At 49.0% G+C, this 25624-nt stretch overlaps 4 protein-coding genes across 10 annotated transcripts; 3 read left to right on the forward strand and 1 right to left on the reverse strand.

The window, feature by feature from the left end:
* Positions 1 to 23: 23 nt before the first annotated feature.
* On the forward strand, positions 24 to 18954 carry LOC122573486. 7 transcript variants are annotated; one of them, XM_043739898.1, is made up of 14 exons: positions 25 to 285; positions 4029 to 4142; positions 4323 to 4522; positions 4599 to 5069; positions 5152 to 5668; positions 5763 to 6930; positions 7006 to 7383; positions 7460 to 7845; positions 7947 to 8243; positions 8370 to 8405; positions 8870 to 9039; positions 13270 to 17068; positions 17180 to 17503; positions 17595 to 18954. In XM_043739898.1, the coding sequence occupies exons 2-14, from the start codon at positions 4045 to 4047 to the stop codon at positions 17680 to 17682; spliced, it is 7932 nt and encodes a 2643-aa protein (XP_043595833.1). In that variant the 5' UTR covers positions 25 to 285; positions 4029 to 4044; the 3' UTR covers positions 17683 to 18954. The 7 variants fall into 7 exon arrangements, with proteins under 7 accessions (XP_043595831.1, XP_043595833.1, XP_043595828.1 ...); XM_043739896.1 differs by having other exon boundaries at positions 24 to 285; positions 5763 to 6918; positions 13270 to 17503; XM_043739893.1 differs by having other exon boundaries at positions 13270 to 17503.
* On the forward strand, positions 18939 to 19708 carry LOC122573504. Its single transcript, XM_043739930.1, has 2 exons — positions 18939 to 19369; positions 19426 to 19708. Exons 1-2 carry the CDS (start codon positions 18939 to 18941, stop codon positions 19583 to 19585), a joined length of 591 nt encoding a protein of 196 aa, XP_043595865.1. The 3' UTR covers positions 19586 to 19708.
* On the forward strand, positions 19105 to 21723 carry LOC122573495. Its single transcript, XM_043739912.1, has 6 exons — positions 19105 to 20054; positions 20135 to 20494; positions 20570 to 20689; positions 20768 to 20868; positions 20961 to 21287; positions 21398 to 21723. Exons 1-6 carry the CDS (start codon positions 20007 to 20009, stop codon positions 21465 to 21467), a joined length of 1026 nt encoding a protein of 341 aa, XP_043595847.1. The 5' UTR covers positions 19105 to 20006; the 3' UTR covers positions 21468 to 21723.
* LOC122573490 (nitric oxide-associated protein 1) lies at positions 21538 to 25112 on the reverse strand. Its single transcript, XM_043739902.1, has 5 exons — positions 23174 to 25112; positions 22745 to 23041; positions 22325 to 22646; positions 21992 to 22212; positions 21538 to 21917 (listed from the first exon to the last, which is right to left on the reverse strand). The coding sequence occupies exons 1-5, from the start codon at positions 24411 to 24413 to the stop codon at positions 21736 to 21738; spliced, it is 2262 nt and encodes a 753-aa protein (XP_043595837.1). The 5' UTR covers positions 24414 to 25112; the 3' UTR covers positions 21538 to 21735.
* Positions 25113 to 25624: the final 512 nt, after the last annotated feature.

Below are 25624 nucleotides of genomic sequence, written 5' to 3' on the forward strand. Positions count from 1 at the left end.
ATCCATTCCCTGTTCTCAGTGTTCAAGTCCAAAATTAGTAAATAAAGATGGTGGCAGCGCATGAACTGTGTGCGGTATCGTCACGCGAAAAATGTCTGGTAAAATGAAATGGAAACGAGGAACGTGCACGATCTCTCAGAAAAATTCAAAAGTCGTAGAGACTTAGTGATCGGAGTCACCGCAAAGACGATAATAACAGTGTAAATAGTGTAACTTTCGTATAGTTCCCCGGGAGCGTAAAGCAGCCGCAAAAGAGGATAATTTGGCTCCAGAGTTCACTGTAAGGTACAAATTCTCGCTATTTTTAGACTCTACCCGAGTGTCGATTCTCATTCAGAGCGTTCGTTCGTTCCATCGACGAATATGAGTGTGAAGAAGGAACGTCTATGCCGATTAATCCTGAATAAACTGAAACGTTACGAACAAGCGTCGATTTTCTATCGTGGGCGTTTTCGATTACTCAATAACGAAGAAGGAAAGCCCGTTGTCATCGTCGTTGTCCTACTCTTCGTCGTCGTGGTCGTCATCGTGGTCGTGGTCGTGGTGATCGCCGTGATCGTGGTCGCGATCGTGGTCGTGGTCGCGGTCGTGATTGTGGTCGTGATCGTCGTACACGACGTCGACGTCACTCTCGTTTTCATTACTGTATTATCTCGGTATGACGTCCACTCGATGTTTCCTTTTACGTTTATATAGCGAACGATAACGATCGAAATAATTAACGGATGTTCCTAAAGAACTCTTCGAAATATCAGAATGCTATTTTTATCGCCAGGAACCTACATACCGCGCTACGCGCTTTAGTTGCATACGATGCACAAATACATGTACGCACACAGTGACATACATTTTATTTAACCCAATTGATAGAACGATTCTCGCGTCAATCGATACGTCTTATTGCCCGCATCGGGAAATGAATTTACCGATACTATCACCTATTACCGTCTCGTTCTTACCGACAATATTTACATCGAGTTTCACCGTGTACACTCGGACTCACGGAATTCGATTTCGATCCTGACCTTAGCAATTTGTCGGAGAACATATAGCAACTCTGTCCTCTCACGACGTTTTATTCGAGATTCCTTCGAACGTTGTCCACTTTGGACGCTTTGTCCTTTCCCTACATCGGCTCTCTGTCCTCTTTTTCTTTCTTTCTTTCTTTCTTTCTTTCTTTCTTTCTTCTGTTGATAATTTTCTTTTCCTCGTTAATACGGGTTTAACGTAATACCACGAAAGATTTACGAGGGCAGAAATAGCATAGATCCAGATGGTCGCGAATGAAATTCACCGAGTAGTCTATTAATTCTTGGTGACTCAAACTTTTGTCGCGAGAAATTGCGATCCACGCGTACAATCACCCACGACCAACGTACAGAGATTCATTCATATATGCAATGCGAGTCGCGCGATGGAATAATAAGGGTTTTAATAATAATAATACGTGAATCACAAGATGCCATACAAGCCACCGGATGACGTCACGTTCAAACGACATCCTCCGGCCCGATAAACATTCTACGTATATCGAACAGTTTCGAGAAGCACTTTCGCGCTGCTTTCTCTATGGTCGTTCGTAGCGAATGTCGACGAACTGAAAGTGAGCGCAAACGGCTGTTAATGGTGAAACGATTATCGGGCAAACGGCTAATATAACGGCTAACGCGTTTGCAACGGATACGAAACTGTAGCGGATCGCGTTCGAAATTTCGAAAGTTTGGGGAAAAAGAGGAGAGAGGAGCGGAGCGGAGCGGAGCGGAGAGAGACGACGAGTAGCTCGAAGAGACGAGAACGAGATCGAAGGCGCAGTGCGGTGCACGAAGATTCGCAATCCGTAGCACCGATTTGAAATAGATGAAAGGGGCGATAGGATCGGAAGAGACGTAACAAGGAACTAGAAGGAGGCGCGCGTGCTCGTACGGTTTATCGTCGACGTTTCGAGGTCGCGGGAAGAAAATCAAAGCTGGCAAATTTTTCGAGCGATCGTTGCCAAACGGCGCCTTCGCGCGTCGACCCTCTAGTTTGCGCGAATAGTTCCGCTTTAGCAGGTTTGCCGACTTGAAAAATTTCGCCGAAAAGCAAGAAGTAAACTGGATGGGAAGGAGGATAGAAGGAGAGCGAAGAAAGAAGGAAAAAGGTAGAAGAGAGCGAGTCGGATTTGGAAGATACGACACCGCGAAGCCGCGCGAATCGGCTGTGCGATCGGCCGCGCGCGTTTATTTCTAATTGCTCGGTCGAATTTATCTCGCGTTCTTTCAGACTTCGCGCGTTGACAGAAGATATTTTAGACTCGGTCTATAAATAAGAGGTAAAAATTATCATGACCTGGCTACATCGTTCCTACTAGCGCTGCATCGAAATCGTTCGGCGCGACGAACGTTCGTTCGGGTCGCGTCCATCCGATCGTCGAATGGATCGCCATCTCCAGCTGTGTTTTCCGCCGTCCAGTCGACCTCTCGTTTCACGAACGCTGCTCCCGTTCGATCGTGAAACGTTGGCGATCGACCACCGATTTGGCCAGGAAGCGGAGAAACAGAGAAAAAGGGGAAATGGAAGTCATTAGGACATCAGCCCTGAAGCTGGTCTGCCCACGCGGCGGGTCTACGTGCCCGCTAAAAATATCGAAACGCACCACGATCGAATATCGAGAACGAGAAAGACTACGTATGCGCGCGCGAGCGCGCGTGCGATTTTCAACGGGCACGTGTTCCCTTCCGACCCGCCACGATTCTTCTATTTGTTTCATTATTCGTGTCCGTATAATCCTTTAGTATAGAGCCCTTTAGTTGGTATCGGCTGCTGGAAAAGAAATTCACCGATTCGAAAAATTTGATTTCCGTCGTTCGCAATTACGCGGATAATGGAATTGCTGACGGATCGCGAATCGCGGAGTCAGACTCGACGATCTAGCGGTGGAAAGAGACGGAAAGCGAGAGAGCGGTCGGGTCGTTTCCGTGAAAAGCTACGCTGCTTCTGGTTTGGCACGCGTGTTGGCGTGGCTTCTGCGTGACGATCAGCCAAACGAGCTCGCCGCGAGGAAGTCAAGGTGGGCCTCGAAAAATATTCGTACGCTGTTCGGGGAAGGAAAGACACAAAGGTATACGCATCGAGGTTACTCACCGAGGTAGCCAGGCAAAGCGAAGCAAAGCGGAATTCGCTTGGAAACGGAGGCCAAGAGTGAGCCAAGCTTTTCGCTTTCGTTCGTTTCGTTCGCGATCGTCATTCTCCTTTCTAGGTTTTCCTTCGTCCTCGAATCGCGAACCATTCTACTTGTTATCCGTACTCTGTCGTGGACGATGCAGAGATACCTGCGCGTCGCTTTCGCTTTCGCTGTCTTTCTGCGACCGCGTAGCCGGTCGTTGCAGACAACGGAGAAGAAACAACGAGATTTCGGTTCGATGAAATCGTATATCGATTCGATTCGACTGGATTCGTTGGAATACGGTTGGCAGCGCGCAGAGGCAGCGCGGACAGGAAACGAGCGTGCGTCGTCGGGGGGGTAAGCGTCGCTAGAGCCGTTGATCGGCGGGAGAGACGCACGCCGGCGTCTCGCAACCGAAAATAAACTCACCGCATTTTGTCCGTCTGTCCTTCCTTCTCGGTTTCACCGTAAATCCGATAATCGTACTCTGCCTCTTTGCCGTTATCCTCGATCGCGAGACCGCGGGCATTCAGCCTCCTCCTCGAACCCCCAGCTTGGAGGTCGACCCTAACAACGAGTCATCTTTCGAAAAAAAAAATAATATCTCTCTCCCCACCCTCCCCATCTCTTTCTAGTCCGGTTGAATACGACCTCGTTGCCGATCCATCGTGTGCGTCTCGCACCGCGAATACAACACCGTTCCAACCGCTTTTTCAACGCGGACACTCGATATCCTAGAATTTTCTTACTAAACGTGCATCGACGGAAACGGCTGATGAAACGAACCACCACCACCGCCTCCTCCTCCTCCTCCTCCTCCTCCTCTTTAAACCTTAAAAGTCTGTTGTACTCGATATTACACCGGTACTCGCTTTGTTTTCAGATAAAAATAAGAAAAAATGGTGGTGGGCGAGGCGAGTATACACAACATAATGGGAGGAATGGAGAGCACGGGCGGGGTGCGACTTCACAATCACAAACGGAAATTGAAGCAGAGGTATGAAGCGGAGAAGACCGAGATTCTAGACGATTGGGGGAGGGGGCAGTAAGATTCGCGTGTTCGCTAAATACTTGCTGGAACGTACATAACGCGAGATGATGAGATAGTAGTATGTAGTCGCGTTGCAGACATCACGAGCACGCGAATCAATCCGTATTCCTTTCCTCTTGCTCTCAGGTTCGACATCATCAAGAAGCTCGGTCAAGGTACTTATGGTAAAGTTCAATTGGGCATCAACAAGGAAACCGGGCAAGAAGTGGCGATAAAAACTATTAAAAAATGCAAGATAGAAACGGAAGCCGACTTGATCAGGATACGAAGGGAGATTCAGATAATGTCGAGCGTTCAACATCCAAACATTATTCACATATACGAAGGTACGGGTTTGTCTGGTCTGGTCTGGTCTCGTTTCTTCCAGAGATCGGAACTCTGACGTCGATCGCGTTTTTCCAGTGTTCGAAAACAGGGAGAAGATGGTGCTGGTAATGGAGTACGCAGCCGGTGGCGAACTCTACGACTACTTGAGCGAGCGCAAGGTGCTGACGGAACACGAGGCTCGACGAATATTTCGACAGATAGCCACCGCAGTTTTTTACTGTCACAAGCACAAAATCTGTCACCGGGACTTGAAGCTGGAAAACATATTGCTAGATCAGGTTGGAAACGCGAAAATCGCGGATTTTGGCTTGTCGAACGTGTTCGACGAGCAACGACTGTTGAACACGTTCTGCGGCAGTCCGCTCTACGCCAGTCCCGAGATCGTCAAGGGTACCCCGTATCACGGCCCCGAAGTCGACTGCTGGAGCTTGGGCGTTCTTCTCTACACTCTGGTGTACGGTGCCATGCCCTTCGACGGGTCCAACTTCAAACGACTAGTCAAACAGATCTCACAGTCGGACTACTTCGAACCTAAGAAACCGTCGCGTGAGTGTTGCCTCGTAGCTCGCTGTTTCTCCGTCTTGGAGCAGCGTCAACGCGTTTTCACTAATCCCCGTGTTTCTTCCAGCCGCCTCCCCTCTTATCAAAGACATGCTGACCGTTTGTCCCGCCAGAAGAGCCGACATCGAAAGGATTTGCACGCATTGGTGGGTGAACGAAGGTTACGAGCAAAATTGCTTGGACATTGCAGAGGACTTGGCGGCTCAAACTCCCGTTCGATTGGACTTGCTGCTCTCTCTGGTACCACAGTCCGCGAGCGCGGAGAAACTGGTCGTTGGGGACCAGCAGCCAGCCGCGGCGGACGTTCCGAATAACGTGTCTTCCGAAACTCTGATACCTACCAGATGCCATTCCGTCGGCAGCTTGATGGAACTGGATCAGAGCGGTTCCGATAGACGGATAAGAAGGGAACTAATCGAGGAGGAGCAGAGGACTGCTCCGATCGGTGGCGACGCCAAAAGGAAATTGGAGACAACGCCGTCGATGGACGAAACGGCTGCCGCCGATGCCAAGAGGAAGGAACGATCTCGAAGGAAAGAAAAGCGGGACGAACCCGAAGCTAGAATGTACAAATCCGCGTCCAGGTAATCGACACGATGCCTCTTCGTCGCGCCAACGTCCACCCCGTTTGACTCGTTCGTTACTCTGTCTTTCTTTCTTCTTCTTTCCCCCTTTTAGGCATCACTCGGCGCCTATTCCAAACTCGATCACGGAGGAAGCTATGGAGGTGGATCCAATGGTAACCGTTCCTATTAGCAAGACCGTCGACTTGAACAAGATCGAATCTACGGCAGCTTGTCTAGAATTAATCAAAGAATGTAGCGAGAGGTCACCGAGCAAGGAGAGAAGCAAAACGCCGATGATTCTTGAGCCGGAACAGCGACCACACGCGGTAGACGAATCCCGGCGAATCTCGACGGAAGACCGCGCCGTCGCTAATCACGACGAGGAGCGCTTGCCGGATGAACGCCAAGCGAAATCGTTGGACGACGAACACCGTGACGAATCGTCGAAACGCTCGGAGATGGCGCTCGATCAAACGATCGCGTGTTCCGCGAGTCCCGCCTTCGAACCATCGAACGAGAAGGCTTTGCCCGGAAACGAGAGGTTCGAGAGAACGTCGTCGACCGCCGGTCAAGAGGAGTCGATCAACCTCGAGGCGACTCAACGAGAGTTTAAGAAGCTGAAAGAGAAGGCGCTCTCTCTCGATTCGGAACTTTCCAACGAACCGCGAGACGCTCCTGCGAAGACGTTCGAAAGGAGACGCTCCAAGATATTCGAGACCGCGGAGAAGTTCAATCAGATGGCGTCGAACGTGGAAAACGAGAAACCTAAGAAGATCTTTATACCCGGCGTGAACGTCGGAGGGGCGAAGCGCGTGTTCGAAAGAAAGGCCAGTCTCTCTTCCATTGGCACGCCTCCGCCTACGAAATGCGTCGCGTCCAAAATGATCATCGACGTTCCTACGACGGATACGAAGAAGAACGAAAATTCGAACGACAAGTCGAAGCCAACGCGAATCGAACGCGAGGAACAGGAGGAGCAGGAGCAGGAGCAGGCAGAGGAAAACGAAGAAGAAGAGAAGAAGAAGGAAGAGGCGAAAAAACGGGCTATCGACATAATAAGTGGTGCGATTGGAAAACCACCTATGCAAAGGAGGATAAACGGATCTCCGCCAATTTCGCCCACGAGCCAAGAACCAAAGAAACTTGCGTCAAAGATATCGGTTAGTACGAACGATTCGCGTTCCACCATGCAAACCTTGACTACGACACCCACCGAAACCAACTTCTCGTTCGATGAGAAAACGGCGGACGCGGACGGACGAGCGACGGTAAGATCGACGGTAAGATCGACGGTAGATCGGCGAACGAAAACGTTCTAACCGTGCACGCGCTTTCATTTGACCGAATTTTTTCAGATCTCGACAGAAGCGTTCCACAACGATAACGACGACGGCGACAACGACGACGACGACGACGAACCGGAGGAACCAAAAATGTCCAGCAAAATGGAAATCACTCTAAAGAGCGCGACTCTACCCAGACCACGAAAGACGAGCAAAGCCGAGATCTCCGTGACGAATGCGAAACCTTACAAGGCCCAAGCTCCGTTCGCGTTCAAGTCCGAACTCGAGGCCAAGATCGACGCGTTTCAGCCACAGAAACTGCGAACGCAACGGTCAGAAGTGGCATTTCCCGTTGCAGCCGCGGTACCGCAGACCAATCGAAGCTCCAGCTTGGAACCGGAAAGCAGACCGAGGAGCGGTGCGCCGAAGGAGAGGATAATTCCGATTCAGGTATTGAACGCTGCAACTCGAGCGACGTCTGATTCGTGAATTCTTTATCCGTTCGATACACGATTTCCAATGACAGATGGAAGCGGATCATCGGCAGTCGCGACATTCGTCGACCACGCCACCGCCTTCCAAGCCACCGCCGATGCCTCAAAGATCGGTTTCGCAGCGGTCGGGCTCGTTGTCTCGTCAATCGACCGCAGACTCGGATACCGATAGCGCTCTCGGATCGACCGTTGGTCCCGAGCCGATCCGAAAGAGTCCACGAGAATATATTATTCCCATCGCCGTGGAAGGCGGTGGATACGTGACCCCCAGATCCGGTAGCGTGGAGCCTGAGAGCAAAACCGGTGGCACACCGTCTAGCGCCAACGTGCCCCGCTCCAGATTTGGTAGACCTCGAAGAATGAGCTCCCTGTTGTCGGATGCCAGCGAGGATGAATCGCCGTTCTCTTCGTTGCACAGGTGGGGCTTTCTCTTCGTTTCGAGTCCTCTTGCTTTCGACGCGCGTTCGAGCGTCCGATCGATAGCAAGGAGTCGATGATACGCGTTTTCGTCGCTTGTAGGGACAGCGAGGATCTGTTGCAACGGCACATGCATCGATTGAGAAGCTCCCGGCCGTCGAGACAGCCACCGGAACACGTGGACAGCTTGTCCTCCGGCGAGGACGACGACGACGATGGATTCGAATTGTTAACCGCCGAGAATCTATTCTCCACTCTGCTGTCCAGAGTGCGAAGCTTGACACAGAGATTGAACGTGGACGACAATCGTACCACCGGCTTCCCAAGTTCCCGCCTGTTTGGAAGATTAGGATCCAATTCGTCGCAAGCGTTGTGGGGTCTAAACAAACCACTGTCGAGGTAATTTATCGATGCCGTTTAGCCGTTCTTTGCCATCTGTCTTTCTCCCTTTCTCCCTTTCTCGCGCGAGATTGCTGAAATGTCGAGGATACCTAATGACAACGGTTTAACGCTTGTTTGTGCAAGCTACCAGACGTATGTCGAAACGAGGACCGTGACTACGTGAGTCCAATTGTTACAACAACTTTAGAACAATGTAGTCTATGCCGATTATTTTAGAAGGTAGCGCAAAATATATCACGAGTATTCTATCTTGAACGTATCGGCTCGCTGTAATAGTAACGGCCGTTCTCCTCGCCGTTCGAAACGCGCACAGAGTAGACGCGCGCACGCAACGTTTCTGCAAACGACTTTTGCCTCTCACGCTTTTTATACGCTATACCGCTGTATATACGGACTCGTCGTCGGTACGAAAGGTTGGCTGTCGGAGCCGCGCTTTCGAAACGCCGGCTTTTCGGGCGATCTCGGCCGTTTCCAACAGCCAGCCAACGAATGGTTGCGTTTCGTTACGTTGACGAGATCGGAAGAATAGCGTCTTTCGAGCAACGACCGATGGAACGCGCGTGAAAGCAAACGTTCGCAATCCGTAGGAAATCACGCAAACGTTTTATCTGTTTGGAACCTAGGCGGTTGTCGGAGTCGCAGTTCAGGCATTCGCTCGGTCGAGAGGGTGACATACTCTCGAGGAAAGATTGCGCGAACACGTCGAACCCGGGAACTCCGAGCAGTCCAGGATCGCATGGTAATGCTTCGAGGGAAACGATATTCGATGTCGGCAGTAACACTTTACCAAGAGGTAAGAGAACCTGCAGCGATTATTCTACGATCGTTCTACAAATTTTACCGTACAAAAACAAAACCGTATCGTGCTGCGAAATGAATCGTTCGTATCCAATCGAGGGTGAACCCTCTGCGTTCCATGCCTCCACCTTGCTCGTCGTCGAGTTTCGATGGAAGCAACGATCGCCGAACGGATCGTCGAATGGATCGCCGGATCACAAACGGTTCACGCGGCTCGAGATTCGACCCAGTGTCAAAATTTTCTCGTAACTTTGCGTCGATCGGGCCAACGATCGACGCCAGATATTTCTCACCTCGTGTCTGATGCAAGCGAGGAAACGTTGCAGCGTTATCTGTTTGATAAGATACATTTAACGAGGATATATTTTGTCACTGGTTGAAATCGCAAGCCGTACGAGAAAATGCCGAATGCGTTTACTCGGTATGCATTTTCTGGTACAACCTAGCTGTTGTCGAGTCGTTGATAGACAGAGCGTATCTTTTTCTTTATTTTTGCCCATCACCCCCGCCCTCCCCCTTCCCTCTCCCCCCCTCCCACGATCCTCTTGCTCTCTATAACCCGCTTTCTCCGTCGATCGTCCATCTTTCCTCCCCTGGCCGTTTCTTTTTCATTTTCTTTTCTCTTTTCGTCTCTCTTCCTCCGTCGAGTATCTTTTTTCCGATGTTCTTGCCTGACGATGTTTTTGCAACATTTGATACTAACCTCGTTTAGAAATATATAAAGATATATATGGTTCGTGTTTGGCACAGGTGGGTAAACGTTTCAGTGATTTGCGACGCGTATAGCGAAATCGAGAAGGTCGGCCGATCGAAACGTAACCGGTACTCGCGCGCGCCTCCTTTTGAATTTTGGACGAGAGAGCACCGGTTTTTTTTCGGTGGCGGCTTACACCGGCTTCTTCGTTGCGCAAAGTACAAGCGCGCTAACGAGATACAGTTTTCTAAGCGCATGTCTGCACCGTGTTCTTTGCAAACGGTACCTGCCTGTTGTTCCGTTTTTCTTTCCTCTTCTTCTTCTTCTTCTTCTTCTTCTTTTTCTCATACTCTTTTTCTTCATTTTTTCCGCGATAGAACGCAGACCGAAGGCACGCGATTACGCGACCAAGCATCGAACGATTAATTTCCGCTCGCGTTCGAACAAGTTTGAGCATTAAAATTACTCACAGACGTGACTCGCCGTACTTTGCCTAACATATAGAAGCCCGTAATACACGCAGTAGTAGCGAGTTGCGATGTTGTTGATTTACATACTATCCCATTAACACGAGCAGCCGCAATTCACTTTTCTTCTTTAATTTATTCAGTGTCACGCTAAAGTTTACTTTTTAAAGCATGATTGCACACGTTACCCATATACACGAACACACGAGGAAATTCAGTTCTATTACTCTCCAAGATAATAATCCATCTTTGATGAAAATTTACGCATCTACTTCGCATCTTCAGTCTATCGTCGACTCTTCAATCAGCGATCGGAGGAGATATTCCAGAGTTGATATTTTCGGTATACGCGCACCGTCCCACCACGGTTGCTTCGTTCTCGATCGACGAAACCTCGATCCGTAACGCACGAATCGGCTGCGCATTCTTTCTTTCGCTTTCTTCTTCGGTACCACGTTCGTAACCGCACGTTCGTAACGTCACGGCCGTTGGATCGAAAAAGAAAATCGAAGAAAAGCAAAGTTGGCCGTAAGATCGAAAAACGGTGAGGAGAGGTGAGATTGGGAGGGAGGGGGCGCATTTCGATGGAAAGAAGGATGCCAGAACCGACGAGATCGCTCGAGTAACCGATTTTTACAAACCGTCGCTAACGCGAAGTTTGTTCCGCGCGAAGCGACGCCGCTCGGAAACGTGCGGAGAGGAACGTCAGCCGAAAGTCGAAATTCTTTCTTCTTTGGTATTTCCGCGTAGTAGTTTCGTATTTTCGTATTTCCGCGGTTCGATCGGGTGGTTGGTTCGAGATCGCGCTTAACGCCCAATTGGCCATTTTCCACGCGACCCTCGTAATTCTCGCGCGATTAATCGGCAAAGATGGTGGAAAGGTGGCATCGTTCTTTCGTCGATCGGGCAACGAAGGAACCGTGGCGATGGTGCCGACCGATCATCGAAAATATACGCTGGAAAATCACGGTAGAATCGTTTTGTCTAAATAGGTGTAATTGACGGTGTTTTTCTCACGGTTGTTGCAGCGACCGTGCGAGTGACTCTACGTAGGCGGGCGGATGCTAATCCCCAGTAGGCAAAGCAAGTTAGGTACTATGCCAGCACACTTTTATCCGACGAACGTCACCTCGTCGCTCTGTTGCCGCACGATCGATCACGCGAATGTTCGCGATCGTTCGAGCGACGTGCGGCCGACGTTCCGATGTTTGCGCGACACTCGGCCAAACTCTGCACACCTACCGAACATCGAAGTTGCGATATCACGCCGGTCACCGCCGCGCTCCGCTCGTCGTAGCTCGACCGCGGTCGCGTTCGTCTCGCGCGCCGCGTGACAAACGAAAGCCGAGCCGGAGAGAAGCAAGATCTCGCGTCGATCGAGCACGCACGCTGCTGAACGAGAAGACGTGGAAGCGATTTTGCGAGTTTCCGCCACTCGACGGACGCAGCCCGGCGATTATTCGATCCATCGACCGGGTCGCCGCGTCGTCTTTTCAAGAAATACGCCATCGTCTGGCTGTCGCGACGCGTGGCAATCGACGAAGGATCGCTCGATGCGCGAACACCAACGATGGATGGATCGATCGATCTCCGCGAGACCACGTATCCGCTGTGTACCGTCGAGAACTTACGCCGTTAAGAGGAAAGATACTTGGAAAAATTGTACACCGCGAGGCGAAAGCAGCTAACCCTTGTTTGAGATGGCTGATATTTGTTGTGTTTTTAAGAGTTTAAATAACAACGTTTTATTACTTTTACATTGTTCTCAGCATGCTTTGATAACGCTATCATATCGTATTTAATACCGTACACTCTGCATTATCCTCGACTTGAGTTTACACATTTCACGAGTTCTGATTTTCGTCGCTCGACACGACATACGTATTTATTTCGATGTTACTCGACCGCCAAATCGTTGATCTTGCGAATCCTGCGCGAGTCGCTCTAACGTTTAAATCGAGTTTAACGCCGCTCGCACCAACCGGTCAGCTTCCAATGGATTCGCAATGCATTCGCAATGGATTCGCAAAGCCAACCATCGCGATCTCCAAATACCGTTCTGATTTCTTGAAATCCACTAAAAAAAACCTATAACCTAGTGTCCGTACGCACATAGAAAGCCTCATATGCTGCATGTCATCGTTCGGCGAGTATACGAGTTTACTCTTGACAATTTCTCGTGTCGATATACTTGGAGACGTATGTCACGTACGTACCCATGTACGTATGCATATATGTATGTATGTATGTATGTATGTATGTATTTATGTATCTATATAAAAATATATAGATAGATATATATACGCATCCGCGTGTGCCTGACGCGTGTATACGTGTGAACGTGCGCGTGTGCGTGTGCGTGCGCGTGTGGTACGTGCCCGTACATCCTCGTCGATGTACATTTTGGAAAGGGGGATGGTATCGCTACACCAGTACCGATTACACTGTACAAACCCCGAAAGTGCCAGACATCGAACTATCGACGCCTTTGCCCGTTTAGCGGCGCGTTCGGTATCAGTCCGTCCCTCGATTCGTTCGTTTCGTCCGTACGTTTCGTATCGTTTTCCAAGTCCTTTCGCCTCCTTTTTGCCCCATCTTATCTTTGCTCTTTTTTTTTATTTCTTTTTCAATTTCGTTTCCTGCGACGACATAACGGTACAGAGAGACGATCGTTCTCGGACACCTTCCATGTAACGTTGGATCGAAACAACCGGATCAAAAAATCGGGTTGTTCGTTTCTTTTTTTTTTCTCTCTTCCTTTCCTTCTTCTCTCTTTATCGCGTTACGATACGCCGCGCGCGGGCAAACTCGTTCATCGTTCGGTTCAGTGGCCTTGGAGCCGTTTCTCTCTCACTATCTTTCTTTCTTTCATCGGTAAAATTTATTTATTAATTTTTCGAGAAATTTTATAAGAGACGAAAGAAGAAATTTCATGTATGTAGAAATAAAGGAGTGTAAATATGGAGAAAGTCCGAGTGTTTTATCCGCCTCCCGTATAAAGACAACGGCGAAACTTTGGACGATTGGCCCGAGAACACATGTCATCCGGAGGTTTGTTTTTCAGATAAAGTAGCACGCGAAGACGTAGAAGCGGAAGCAACGCGAATGAAAAAAGAGACGCAGGAATCGTTAGAGCAAAGCTTCACGCCGAGCTTGACCAGACGATTGGGCAGAACGTTGATCGAGCAAACCAGACGATCGTTGACGAGATCGCCGTCCGTTTCGCGCGAAGGCCGGGCCCGTTCGGCCGAGAGAGACGCGTCCGAGGCGGCGGCGGCGTCGTCGTCGTCGTCGGCGGCGGCGGTCGACCGATCCGTCTCCACCGTTTCCGACCAGTCCGAGTACAAGCACCGATCGACGAGCGATCGGCGGGCCATTAGGAGAACCAACAGCCTACTGGAATCGGCAACCGGATCGCTCGCCTCGCCCCGTCGCACCGTCGTCGGTCTCTTCGACGACGAGGATGATCTCGCGGATCATCGCCACCCGCACGGTCGTTCCTCCTTCTTCTCCACGTTTCCCAGGGACACGGGCGCGCGTGGCAATCTCGGCAGATGGTACAACGAACCTGGCGGTGGTCGAGCCAGCACCGGCAGACTGCGAAAGGACAGCTTCCGTTCCTATCGTACGGACAAGATTCAAGAAGAGACGTCGGACGACGCGTTCGCCGGCGATAGAAGCGGCTCGATCTCGGAGTACGCGTCGACCTCCGCCTGCGACTCGAACACCAACCCGTTGGACGACGACGCTTCGCCGACCGAGTCTTGCGCCAACAACGCGGTCGACTACAAGCCCGCGTACAAGTCGGATCCTTCGTCGAGAAACTTGGAGAACAGGTTGTTAGCGGCGGAAAACTTGATCAGGGAATCGAAACTGAAGAACTTGGGCTCATCCGCCGGCGTAAATCTAACCTCCAGCTACCGAGACACGGACAAATGCGAGAAACGATCGTTGATCTCGGTGGCGGAAACGCCCGCAGTCTCGGCAACCTCGAAGCGGCGAACCTGTATCCCCAGCCTGAGGCTGCGATCCGGCTCGTTGACCAGAGAGCCGAGCGCGGCCGTCGACCGGCGAAAATCGTTGGCGGATTCGCAGGACGTGGCGAATCTCGTGGCGCGAACCCTCGTCCCGGAAAGGTCGCTGCTGAGCAAATTTTTCAAGACCGCTGCGAGCCGATCGGAGAACGAGCCGACCAGGGACAAGGAGAGGGAAACGGACGTAGAGAAGGAGAAAGAGAAGCCGCAAAAGTCGAAGCAACGCCGGATATCGCGATTCCTACGGCCGGACTTTTTCGATACGCCCAGAGAGGAGAGTCGTTACGCGAAAGAGAAGGAGGCGCAGAAGGCGGCGGAGAACGAACGTCGCAAGTCTCGGTTCATCAAGCGGAAAAGCGAGAACAAGGACGCGGCAGCGGCGTCGAAAACCGGCGTGCCGACCACAACGAGCCGAGAAGGCAGCGTCGAGACAGAGAAGAAACGGGAGAAGGAACTGAAGAACGAGATCAATTGTCGGAGAAGGGAACGATGCTCGCGGGAAAGGGAAACGGCGACGGAAACGACAGAGCCGGTCGAAGATTCGCGAAACGGATTTCTCCACTCGTTGGAGAAGAAGCTCGAGAGTCTTCGGTGCAACGACGCGCAGCGTGCGTCGGGCCGAGAGAAGACGACGGTGAAATCGGCAGCGAGCGACGAGCGAACGATCGGCAACGAAGCGTCGCGGGAGCGATCCGCGCCTCCGGTCGACCGACGTCTATCCTCGGCCTCGAACGAACGCGTTACCCTCGAAAGAGCGAGCAGCGTCGAGGATCTCTCCCGGCCGAAAAACCCGAAGCGAAACTCTCCGAAGAGCAGAGTCTCTTCCGTGCTCGGTTTGTTCAAGACCGTGGATCCGAAACAGGTGGCGAACGGCACGCGATCGCAGACCACGATCCTCGGTAAGCTGAAGAAGAGCCCGCCGAAGGTGCTTGCGGATCTTACATCCGTCGAGGATGCGACCACCGCTCCTACCGTCGGTAGCAAGATACCGACCAAGTTGGTCACCAACGTCGACGCCAAATCCACGAAGAAGATCGGCGACACGAACAAATCGGACAAGCCGGAGAAACGCGTCTCCTCGTGCGAATCTTCGAGGCGATTCTCGTCGAAGGAGGGACCGAAGCAGGACGGAACACCGTCGACCGCGAAAGAGAGGAGCGCGTCACGCGAGAAAGAATCGGCCGGCGAGAGAGGTAACTGGAACCGAGACGCGGAGCAAGGATCGACGGATACGAGACGCGAAAAGTCGAACGACGACGAGAAAAGATCGACGGAGAAGAGATCCATGGCGATCCCGGGCAACAGGGGTAAACGAGCGAATCGGTGTTCGCTGGAGAACGGCGCCTCGTCCACGGAACCGAGCAGATCCGAGAACGCGGAGAAGAAGACGGCAAAACCGACGAAAAAGACGTGCGAAACGTCGGAAAGCAACGATTCGGACGGCGTGAAAAAGAAGAGAATAGTACGAGTGACGAAGAAGGTGGTGAAAAAGTCGACGGTCTCCGGCGGTGGGACCGGCGACAAATCCAACGACAAATCCATCGACAAATCCAACGACAAATCCGGCGACGCCGATAAAACGTCGGAAGGAAAGGAGAAACCCGCGAAACCTCGAACGAAGAAAAAGGTGGCCGGTATCTGCGACAAGAGTTCGGTCGAGACAAAAGTCGCGACCGCTGGCGCGAAGGCCGGCAACGCGGAAGAAAACGGACTTGGGACGGAATCGACGGACAAGAGCGAGGAAAGAGCTGCCAACGACCATTCCGAGGAGGAAACGGTCGAGACGGAAACCAACAACGACGAACCGACGAAAATTCAGCGGGAGTCTCAACGACCGAACAGGAACAATCTGAAGCTCGATCTGTCCAAGATACCTCAACACTCGTTTAGGAACGCTACGCCCAAGAGAGATTCGCCGAAATCCGATTCCCCGTCGTCGGCGACGAACCAAGATCTCCCCGGCAAGTTGATGGAATGTCTGTCGAAGGCGACGCATCGCGCCAACATCGCCGGCAACAAGACGCTCGTCGACAAGCCGTTGCGCGCGCGAGACGTTGCCGAACTGAAGAGAGAGGTGACCGAGTGCGCCAAGATCATCGAGAGCCACGCGGAATCGGCGGCGAACGCGGTGCAAGCTCCTCCGGAAGAGAGAAAGTCGAGCGCGATTCCTTCGGAGGTTTCGACGGAGAACGACCGGCCAATAACGAGCGCAACTGCCGTCGTCACCGGCACCGATTATCCGAACGACGTTCTTTCGCCGATGGACGATCCCGAGAGCTTCGATTCGTGGTCGATCAGCTCGGCGGAATTGAGCCACGCGCGGCCGGACTTGCACTCGCCCACGTCTCCGTCCCATTCGTTGTACGCCAGAAACGACAACTCTGACAATTCGGAGTCGGTGATCGATCGAATACGCAGACGGAGCTTCTACTCGCGGTTCAACGATAGACGAAGGCCGTCGTTGACGGCTCCGCCGCCGGGCGTCGCTTTGCCCGGTAGCGCGACGCTACCGAGAAAATTCAGCTTCAGCGGACACCGCGAACACCGGGATCGCGGTAGATACGGAACCGGATATGCCGGATTCGCTTCCGCGGTCACCTCGAAGACCGGTGGCAGCGGCGGCGGCGGCGGCGGTGGTGGCGGCAACGGCAACAGGTACGCCACGGACAAAAGGTACGGTTTCTATAGCGAGGATGGTGTCGCGATAGATCGTCGCAATCGATCGCTCGACCGAGCCGCTCGCTACTCCGACACCGGCTACGTCACAGACCTCAAGTCGCCGACCGAGCACCCGGTCGTACTCTCCTCGTCCTACGATCCTCTCAGAAGGTATCTCAGGTCGCCGACCTTCGACCTGTCCGCCTCCAGGTCGAGATATCACAGTGCCGACTTTACCGCGGATCCGGATCTAGCCACCGTGTACAGACCTTCTGCTTGCAGCTTGTCCAACGACTCTGTCAGCCTCGGCTACTCCTCTCTACCGAGAAAGTACGCGATCGGACTTGCCGAACCAAAAACCGTCCAGTACTACGAGGAGTTGTTATCTCCGAGCTCCGCGGACTACTCGCCGTCTAGGAGGTCGCCGACGTGCAGCGAGTATCCGACCAGGTGCGAGAACGGCTACTACAACGGAAATTCAGATCTACGCGCAAACGCTGCGAAACGGAGAACTTGCACGGAGAACGCGAGAACGCTGGAGCTTTGCGAAGATACCGATCCGGCTTCAGCCGCTTCCTGCGACGAACGATCCACGGAACAGAGGAGGTAATCGATCGTCTCTCCTCCTCCTGCTCCTCCTCCTCCTCCCCCTTAGTTCATCGACGCTTGTAATATCGCGTTTCCTTTGATTTTCCAGGAGCAAAGGCGAACGTACGACCCAGACGAAACATTCGCTTTCCACGTCCGCCGATACGACGAGCCGTTGCGCCAACGACCACAGTTAATCTCGTTTTCGCCAATTCGCGCGACGACGCTTCACTCGCGCACCCAACGTCCCGCTACATTTGTTCGTTGCACGCATTGATTCCAGCGTTATCGTCCACGTTTCTCGCCCAAGAATCGGTTACGTGCGTTACGGTATACGCGTAACAAAGTCATTGCGACAGTTCGTTTTAGAAAATACTCTGTTATTCCGCGTTGCAGACGCAACATCTTATTTCTCCCACCATCTCGATACGACCTCGTTCTAGTCTATTTATTTAATCGACGTAGGATTTCGAGCGCAATCGCAATTGCCCGACCTTACCGAACGCTCGTCTCCTCTCGTCTTCGTTACGAAACGATCCAACGGCCTAAAACCATCCCGTCTCGTCTTCCTTCGAAACCGACGAAACGTATTTCATTGTCTGCCCGCTGTGTTCGTCGACGTTACGTTACGATCGTTACGTCGGACGCTCGGTCCATATTCGTTACAGCAAATGTCTCGCCCGTTCTCCCAACTTCGCGTTTTTCTCTCATCTTTACTCAATAAATGTTAAAATGCGACATCGCAATAGTTGTTTTCCATCGCTGTTACTATTATCGCTATTATCACCATCGCCATCGTCACAATGACCATATCTATCGTCGTTATTATTCTTATCGTTATTGTTACATCGACGTCGTCGCTTTTACTTTTTACGACTATATTATATAAAAGTGTGCCTTGAAAAATGTTGTTGCCACGTAAATTGTATCTTTTCCGAGAAACTCGACGTTCGTATAATCCAACGAACCGCGTACTCGTTTTCTCCTTTCTCTTCTTTTCGTGTTATCTCCTCGTAAACGCGTGTATGTCGTTACGAGCGGTTTTGGCTGCAGTATTTATAAAATTGTAAGTTAAGTTGAAGCTTAAGGCTGACGCGAGATACGTAGCTGTTGGAACGGCTAGATACTCTAGCTACCGGACTGTCGCGAAAACGTGAACGCTGTACGAAAGTAACGAGCGAGTTGCGAGTCGAATAACGTTAAATCGTCAACGAAAACGCGCAACGTTCTCGCATTTTCGTTGACCATTTAACGGGATTCGTTATCCTGAAACGCGTCTCGAGCAGCGTTTCGCGTTTCCCCTCTATATTCTCGCGGAGCAAGTTTTATCCTGGTCGTATCTCTCCGAGATCCCTTGAAAACGTTGCAGGTATTTGCTGCGAATCTCTGACTGACTAGCCACGGTCTTCCGCTTCTTATGTATGCGTTTTCTACTCGTATTTTAAAATAAACCATGCTATTCGAACGAGCATCGTTCGCCTGCTCATTGTTAAACTCCGATGTTTCATTGTTCGTTCGTCCGTTCGTTTGTTTTTCTCACGCGCCGTTTCGCCGATCAATTTTCCGCGTACGAAAAATTCCAGTAGCGCGTTCCGCACGAATCGACGAAATTCGCACGGGCCGACGGACGGATAAAAGCGACATGAACCCTGTGAAACTGCGATTTTATACCGAGCGATACGAGAAGGAGAAAAAGTACTTTCGCCTGCAAGAAAAGTTCGTAGCTATCGCGCGTACGAAACCTCTAACCGGTAAGTTTTACGCAAAACACGACGCAATCCCGGCTTCCGAGGTTCGACGAGAGTACGTAGATTTGATCTCGAAACGACTGGTCCTCGCACCGAAGGATATTTACGCGTTCAAGCCATCCACGGTCAATATGGAGTACGCCCTGGAAATACATGCTACATCCGGAAATATAAACGATTGCAATTTCATAGGTATGGCTGGTTCTCGGAACCCTTGATACCTCGAACCAAGGATCCAAGGTTGTCGTTTGCCCGAAAACAAACGGATTTTATCGCTAACGAGCTTCGAATACGACACGTTCAAAGAGGTTTACCGACCGAGAAGTTTCTAGGAATACCTTTCAAAGTTTAAACGACGCGGCTATGCTATCGTTTGTCGCGATCGTCGATAAAATTCAATATCGATGTTGTGCCAACTCCGTTTCCTGGCAACGAACGAGCCACACCGATCCCGCGTCGACATGCCACAAACCACTACCATAAACCACCACCACCATCACCACCAACGCCACCACCACCACCACCACCACCACCACCACCGAACACAACCGCCAGCACATCGACTCTGCACGCCGTACACTTCGTTTTCCGAGAATACGTTTGCCAAAAACACACCGATAAAAAGGTGATCGCGTCATTTATCCCGCCGATTCGCCACCTCACGGATTCCCTCCGTCTGCTGAAACCGCCGTTCAAGAAAATGATCTTCAGATAAGTAGCGGATATTTCGATAGTCGCGCTCGCTACCGAACCAAACTATCTCAGCGGCGATCATGGCGGGCAAGGGTTTCTGTGTGAAGATACGACTGGAATTACACGCCGTAAGTAGTCATCATCCGAGAGTCGTCCAACGTCCGATCGGTCTTCGAATCGAACTAATTGGAAAAATAACCTCTTTCAGATTACGTGTCCCGGTGTATGGCTATGTCCTAACGGAAAAATAGCATTGCGAATAAACAGTTTTGGTTCCACCCTAGAATCTCACAGAGTATCACCGATTTTTCCACTATTATTTCACAACGAGTTTAACTTTAAGAAAACTTTCACACGGCTGGCTGCTTTGACAGACTTGCAACGGATTCTGCAGCAACAATCTCTCTACGCGGAATTGATACAATGGCTTAGTCCGTGCAACCAGCCCATCCTTTTGGCTACATTTCAGACCAGTTTGGCCGATCTTCTCTATCCGGTAACTTGTTGCAAACGGTTGCTGCCCGGAGTCGACGTCGATCTGCTCATGGACCCGACCAAGTATTTCCCCGTTAGTATCACTTCTCTCCGACTGTAATACTCACGCTCTCCGTTAAACTAATTCCAAGGCAAACCGTTTCAACAGGGTATTATAGCGCCTAAAATCGAAATTTCCACGAAAACGGTGATAGAAGAGGTGAAAACGATTTACGACGCGAACCTCGACAGGCCGTACATCGTCAATCCGAAAACCATCGATTCCAAGGTAAAACGCTATGTTCGCGTTACTTCACGTCACGTTTGGCTACGCTATTTCATCTTTCCACCTGATCGTAATTTTCAGCAAAAATCCCACGCTCACAGGAAACGACCCGTCAAAGGTATCATCAGGCAAAGGAAGGTTTGTCATAGTCGAACCAAGACGAAAGATCAAGTTTGCCGTCTGTAAGTATACTACCGATTCCCTCTTCCTTGCTTGTTTATTACCTACGATGCTTATCGTGATCTCGACTTTGTAAAATTTCGATTTTTTACAGCACACAGTGTCGAAACGATCCGTGTAACCACGTAGAATACTCGTGTGAAGGCGAACTCGCCCGGACCGATCAGTGTTACCATCCGATGAAATACGGATCAAAGTGTCGGAACGATATTTACCTTGATACCGATACCGACACAGAATTCGATGTGCCGCCAAGATACTACCGGGCATCCTCCGTTTGTGGCAACCTACACATCTTCGACAGCTGCCCCGTCTGTTTCAAGTACAAATGTTACTTTTCCAACGAATGCGGCGGGATCTCTCCCGACAATCCCGCTCATCCGCAAAAGGATCGTTCGATATCGCAACAACAGATCTCTACGTAAGTTCATCGTGCGCGTAGCGCGATCCATCGTCTTTCCAACGTTTCCCACAACTACTTCCAATCTTTTCTTCTTCTTTCTCTTCTTCTCTTTGTTCTTATTTTTGCAGAGGATTACGATCAACGTCTCGTCCATCTTACGGAGAGAAAGGTAAAGTCGCGTTGCACGACAAAAGATAGCAAGTAAAACGCACAAGATCTATTGCCTGTTGTTAACCATTTTCGTTAGTGAAATGAAATTACCAAGAGAGAAGAAAAACAAAGAGACAACGTTTTATTACATCGCACACGCGTGACAAAGGGGGGAAAAGGAGCAAAGTTCTCGCAAAAGATCGCAATAGTTAATTACAAAATTATGTACTTACACAGAACCGAGACATTCAGTGTAAACGTACGTGATAATAAAGTGCTGGATGATGCTGGTAACGCAGCGTAACCAAGTTGTTGTTCAACGTTTAATGTATACTCGCCGACCCAACAAATACATCGGGGTACCATGCACCTTCGCACCCCGAAGACTCACCGATTTCTTTAACAATGCCGGGCATCTCAAGTATATACCACGACCTTCGGGTGTCCACGCTCTTAATGAGACGCTTTCGTTTTCCAAGGGCGTGATCGCGATCCAACCTGTCGATTACAATAGATTAAATGAAATGCGACAAAATTCACCGCTGCGACTATCGTTCACCAGTTCAATCTACCTATACTTGACAATACAACGTCAGCGACGGATTCCTCGCCATTCACACCGGTTATCTCTCTAATCTCTTTCGGCTTCAATTTTGGCCATACTTTTAATCGTTCCGAATCGTCGATAGGTACGAGGAAAGCGCTCGTCCCCAACAATCGATCGTAGATCTCGTCCGCATCGTTGGTATAACACATCGTTATAGGCAGATGTTTGCTCGCGAACAGCGTGCATCTATCCCAAAGGCAGAGAACAAAAGAATTTCAAGTTTAATAACCGATAACTCTGCGTAACATTCGCATGTATCGTGTACGTATCTTCGAGATACGAAGAATATACTAATTACCGTATGAAGTGTTTTCCTTCGAGATAGTCCAACCTTCCCAAACCAGCCACAAACACAGTCTGTTTCGGTTTAAACATGAACGTTCTCGGTGTGATAATTTCTTGCGGTAACGTTAGCGACAGTTCGTCGGTCGTTAGCAAATTTAGTATTTGATCCGCCTGAATAGTACCAGGAGTATCGTAGCACCAACGGCTCTGTTTGTACTCTGGTCTAGATTCGTCTAAAACGGGTTTTCTAAGCATTGTCTTGTACGATTTTTCGGAAAAAGGATCTGCACTCGCGTCTTTCAACGATCTCCCGGTAAACGTTTTACCAACGTGCTCTACAAACAAACGAACAAACAAAAATCTTTCGAACGAACGTAAGGTGTCGAACAACTCGAGGAGGATTCACGATGATACGTTCAAATTGCTCAGCTACCTTCTAACGTCGCAAACTTTATATCCTTCGTCATTTTAAACTGATAGTTCTTGTAATGTGATTCTTGCGTCCTATAAAACCTCTCCTTGGTAAGCCTTACTGTTCTTAACCAACGTTTTTCATCAGTCGGATTTAAAATTGGAAACTTGAGTAAGTTTAACGTAGTTCCCGGCCAAGCAGACACCGTAGCACGTTGCACCAGATCGATAGCTTGTACTTTACAATAATCAGAACTTAACAAAGTATTGAACAAGGAAGATTTGCCAACGTTTGTACAACCAACCAAATAAACGTCACCTGAAACATATCGACGATTAGGCGTAATCACCGAAACTAGCAATTCCTAAATAAATACGTATCTTAGACGCTGACAACTTTCTTTTTGATTTCTCTCGTTAGGACGAAGGAGACGCGATAGATACTACGCACCTTTGTGACGCCATTTGTACTGCAACTTATTTATAAGACACTCTATGCCGTACCCAGTTTTCGCGGAGGTAAGTTGCACGTGCGTAATGTTTTCCCTCTTTACGCCGGTTACATTGATCACGGTATCTACTAAACATTGTTTTACGTTCTCGAGGAATGACGGGCTATCAATGGGCAGCAGGTCGACTTTGTTCCCAACCAGGAAAATAGGAGTAAAAGGATGCAAAATACTCTTCAGATCGGGCCAAATACTGCAAGGGAAATCGGTCAGATCGATTATCAGTATGACGGCGCATTTTTTACTTTTGATCACTCTTAATAACATGGGATAATCTTCGATCGATACTTTCACTTCTAAAGCCGTGTTGTAGAATTTTAGAAAATGACACCTTTGACATGTCATGGATTTCAAGTCTTCGTCGTTTTTAAACGAAAACAATTCCGACGGTAAATATCCAGGGATCGCTGGATCCCTACAGTGCAATAATGCACCACAACCACCGCACGGTATACAACTTATTTCCGAATTAGGATCCGGTGTACCGTAACAATTCACGTTGACCAAAGTGTCGTCGAACTGTTCGTAATCGGACATCCAAGTATCTGAAACTTTCCGCAACTCTGCATTTGGCAGATCGTCCGTATCCGATTGATCGTCATCGTCTTCCATAGACTTCATAAAATCTTTGAAACTAAGCTCGCCCAAACCGCTCTTCTTCATCTCCAAATACTTTTCGTACAAATTCTTGTATTCTTCGTTTGATACTGTCGAACTCGTTTCTTTAGTGTCGTCCGATATTGTCGAATCGATTATTTCATACGAATCGACCATCTCGTACGGCATGTGTACAGGCTTTCGTTTTACTACAGTTTCCTTTTCAGAATCATTATCCTCCGTTTTCTTTTCTTCTTGACCATAGACGATCTTATTTTTACCTTCCATTAGATCGTTCAGCAATATACTGTAAGTAGGTTTGTAAGCAATTTTTTCATACCTTTGCATTTCCTCGTAGTTAAATTTCAATTTCTCCAACTTCTTCCGCTTTAGAAACCCCATTTTCACATTTCCAGAATCCAAGTAATCACAATACAGCAATTTATCTCTGAGAGCCAGAATCCTTGGATCTGCTTTTGCTTTGTTCGACTCAGCGTTGCTATGCAAAATCGCATGCCCAAAGTGCCGTAATTTCAAATTACGGCATACACCGTAATTATGTAATCGAAACAACCAAAATTTCATATCTGAGTTTTGTACGATGATTCGTGCGAAGATACAATATCAATAATCAACGATATCACGTTTTATAGAGATACCTCCTCTTATAATCTATCGATATATTATTCAAACTTGTAACGTCTGACATTTTACGATCGAAAAATCCATCAAAATCATTGCACTGTATCAACCGTTACGTCCAACTTGGTAAAATGAAATACATATCGCCTTGTGAGATTATACATAACCTCAAAATACTTCTGGCCCATTGAAGACGTACACACGTGAACGAAGTTACGAGTCGAATGAATCGACACTACCATGTTAGTGAAACGTCGAAAAGTGTTGTATCCATCGATCGATATCTCGATCAAGTTCGACATTTGTTGTACATCTGAAGTATATCTCAAGCAATAAATACTATAAAACGTGTTCGATCGATCAACAAATTATATTAGGGATAGACGCTTTAACGTTTATATTTATCGTTTATATTTCATTGTTAAATTGATGCAAAAGTTGTACAAATACGCACGAGTAACGGCACTTTATAACATATTATCTGGCATTATACAACGTTATTATACAACGTTTTGTTTGTTCTAGCTCGTTACTCGCACGCAAATAAAAATTGTCACATTCGTCTAAACGATGTGCAGCTCACAGAAGTCTTTCCATTGTTGTTTCTACTATAGCAAATTTAAATACTAAAAAGAAAAATTGAAGAATGATTCGTTAGTAGGGGAAGGGTGCGGTGCGAGCTATATCGGTCGAAGACACGAAAGGCGGTCAGGGTTGAATACCTGAATCTCTGCATATTTGCCGCACTACATATAGTGCCTGTAATCGTATTGGTTTATTTTTAATGGTCTTGTTTAAAAAATTCCATCAACAATATTTCTTTACTACATACATATGTATATAGGAGCATAGATAAGTGTTATTTTACGTTTGCTGTAATTGAATGCATATGTGTATAATACAATATATATATATATATATATATATATATATATATATATATATATATATATATATATATATATTTGAACCCATAAGAATGCCAATAGGAATGAGACGACAGTTTATCGAATTCAAATACAGTTCATTACGATTTTCATGAAATGCATTAGGTATAACGTTTCAAGGATAAAGGTAAAACAATGTTCATCTCCGTGATGTTCTCGTACGTATGTACATACATACATACTGTGAGCTATAGATGGCAGTAGCGT

This window comes from Bombus pyrosoma, linkage group LG12, assembly GCF_014825855.1.
Source record: "Bombus pyrosoma isolate SC7728 linkage group LG12, ASM1482585v1, whole genome shotgun sequence".
Classification (NCBI taxonomy): domain Eukaryota; kingdom Metazoa; phylum Arthropoda; class Insecta; order Hymenoptera; family Apidae; genus Bombus; species Bombus pyrosoma.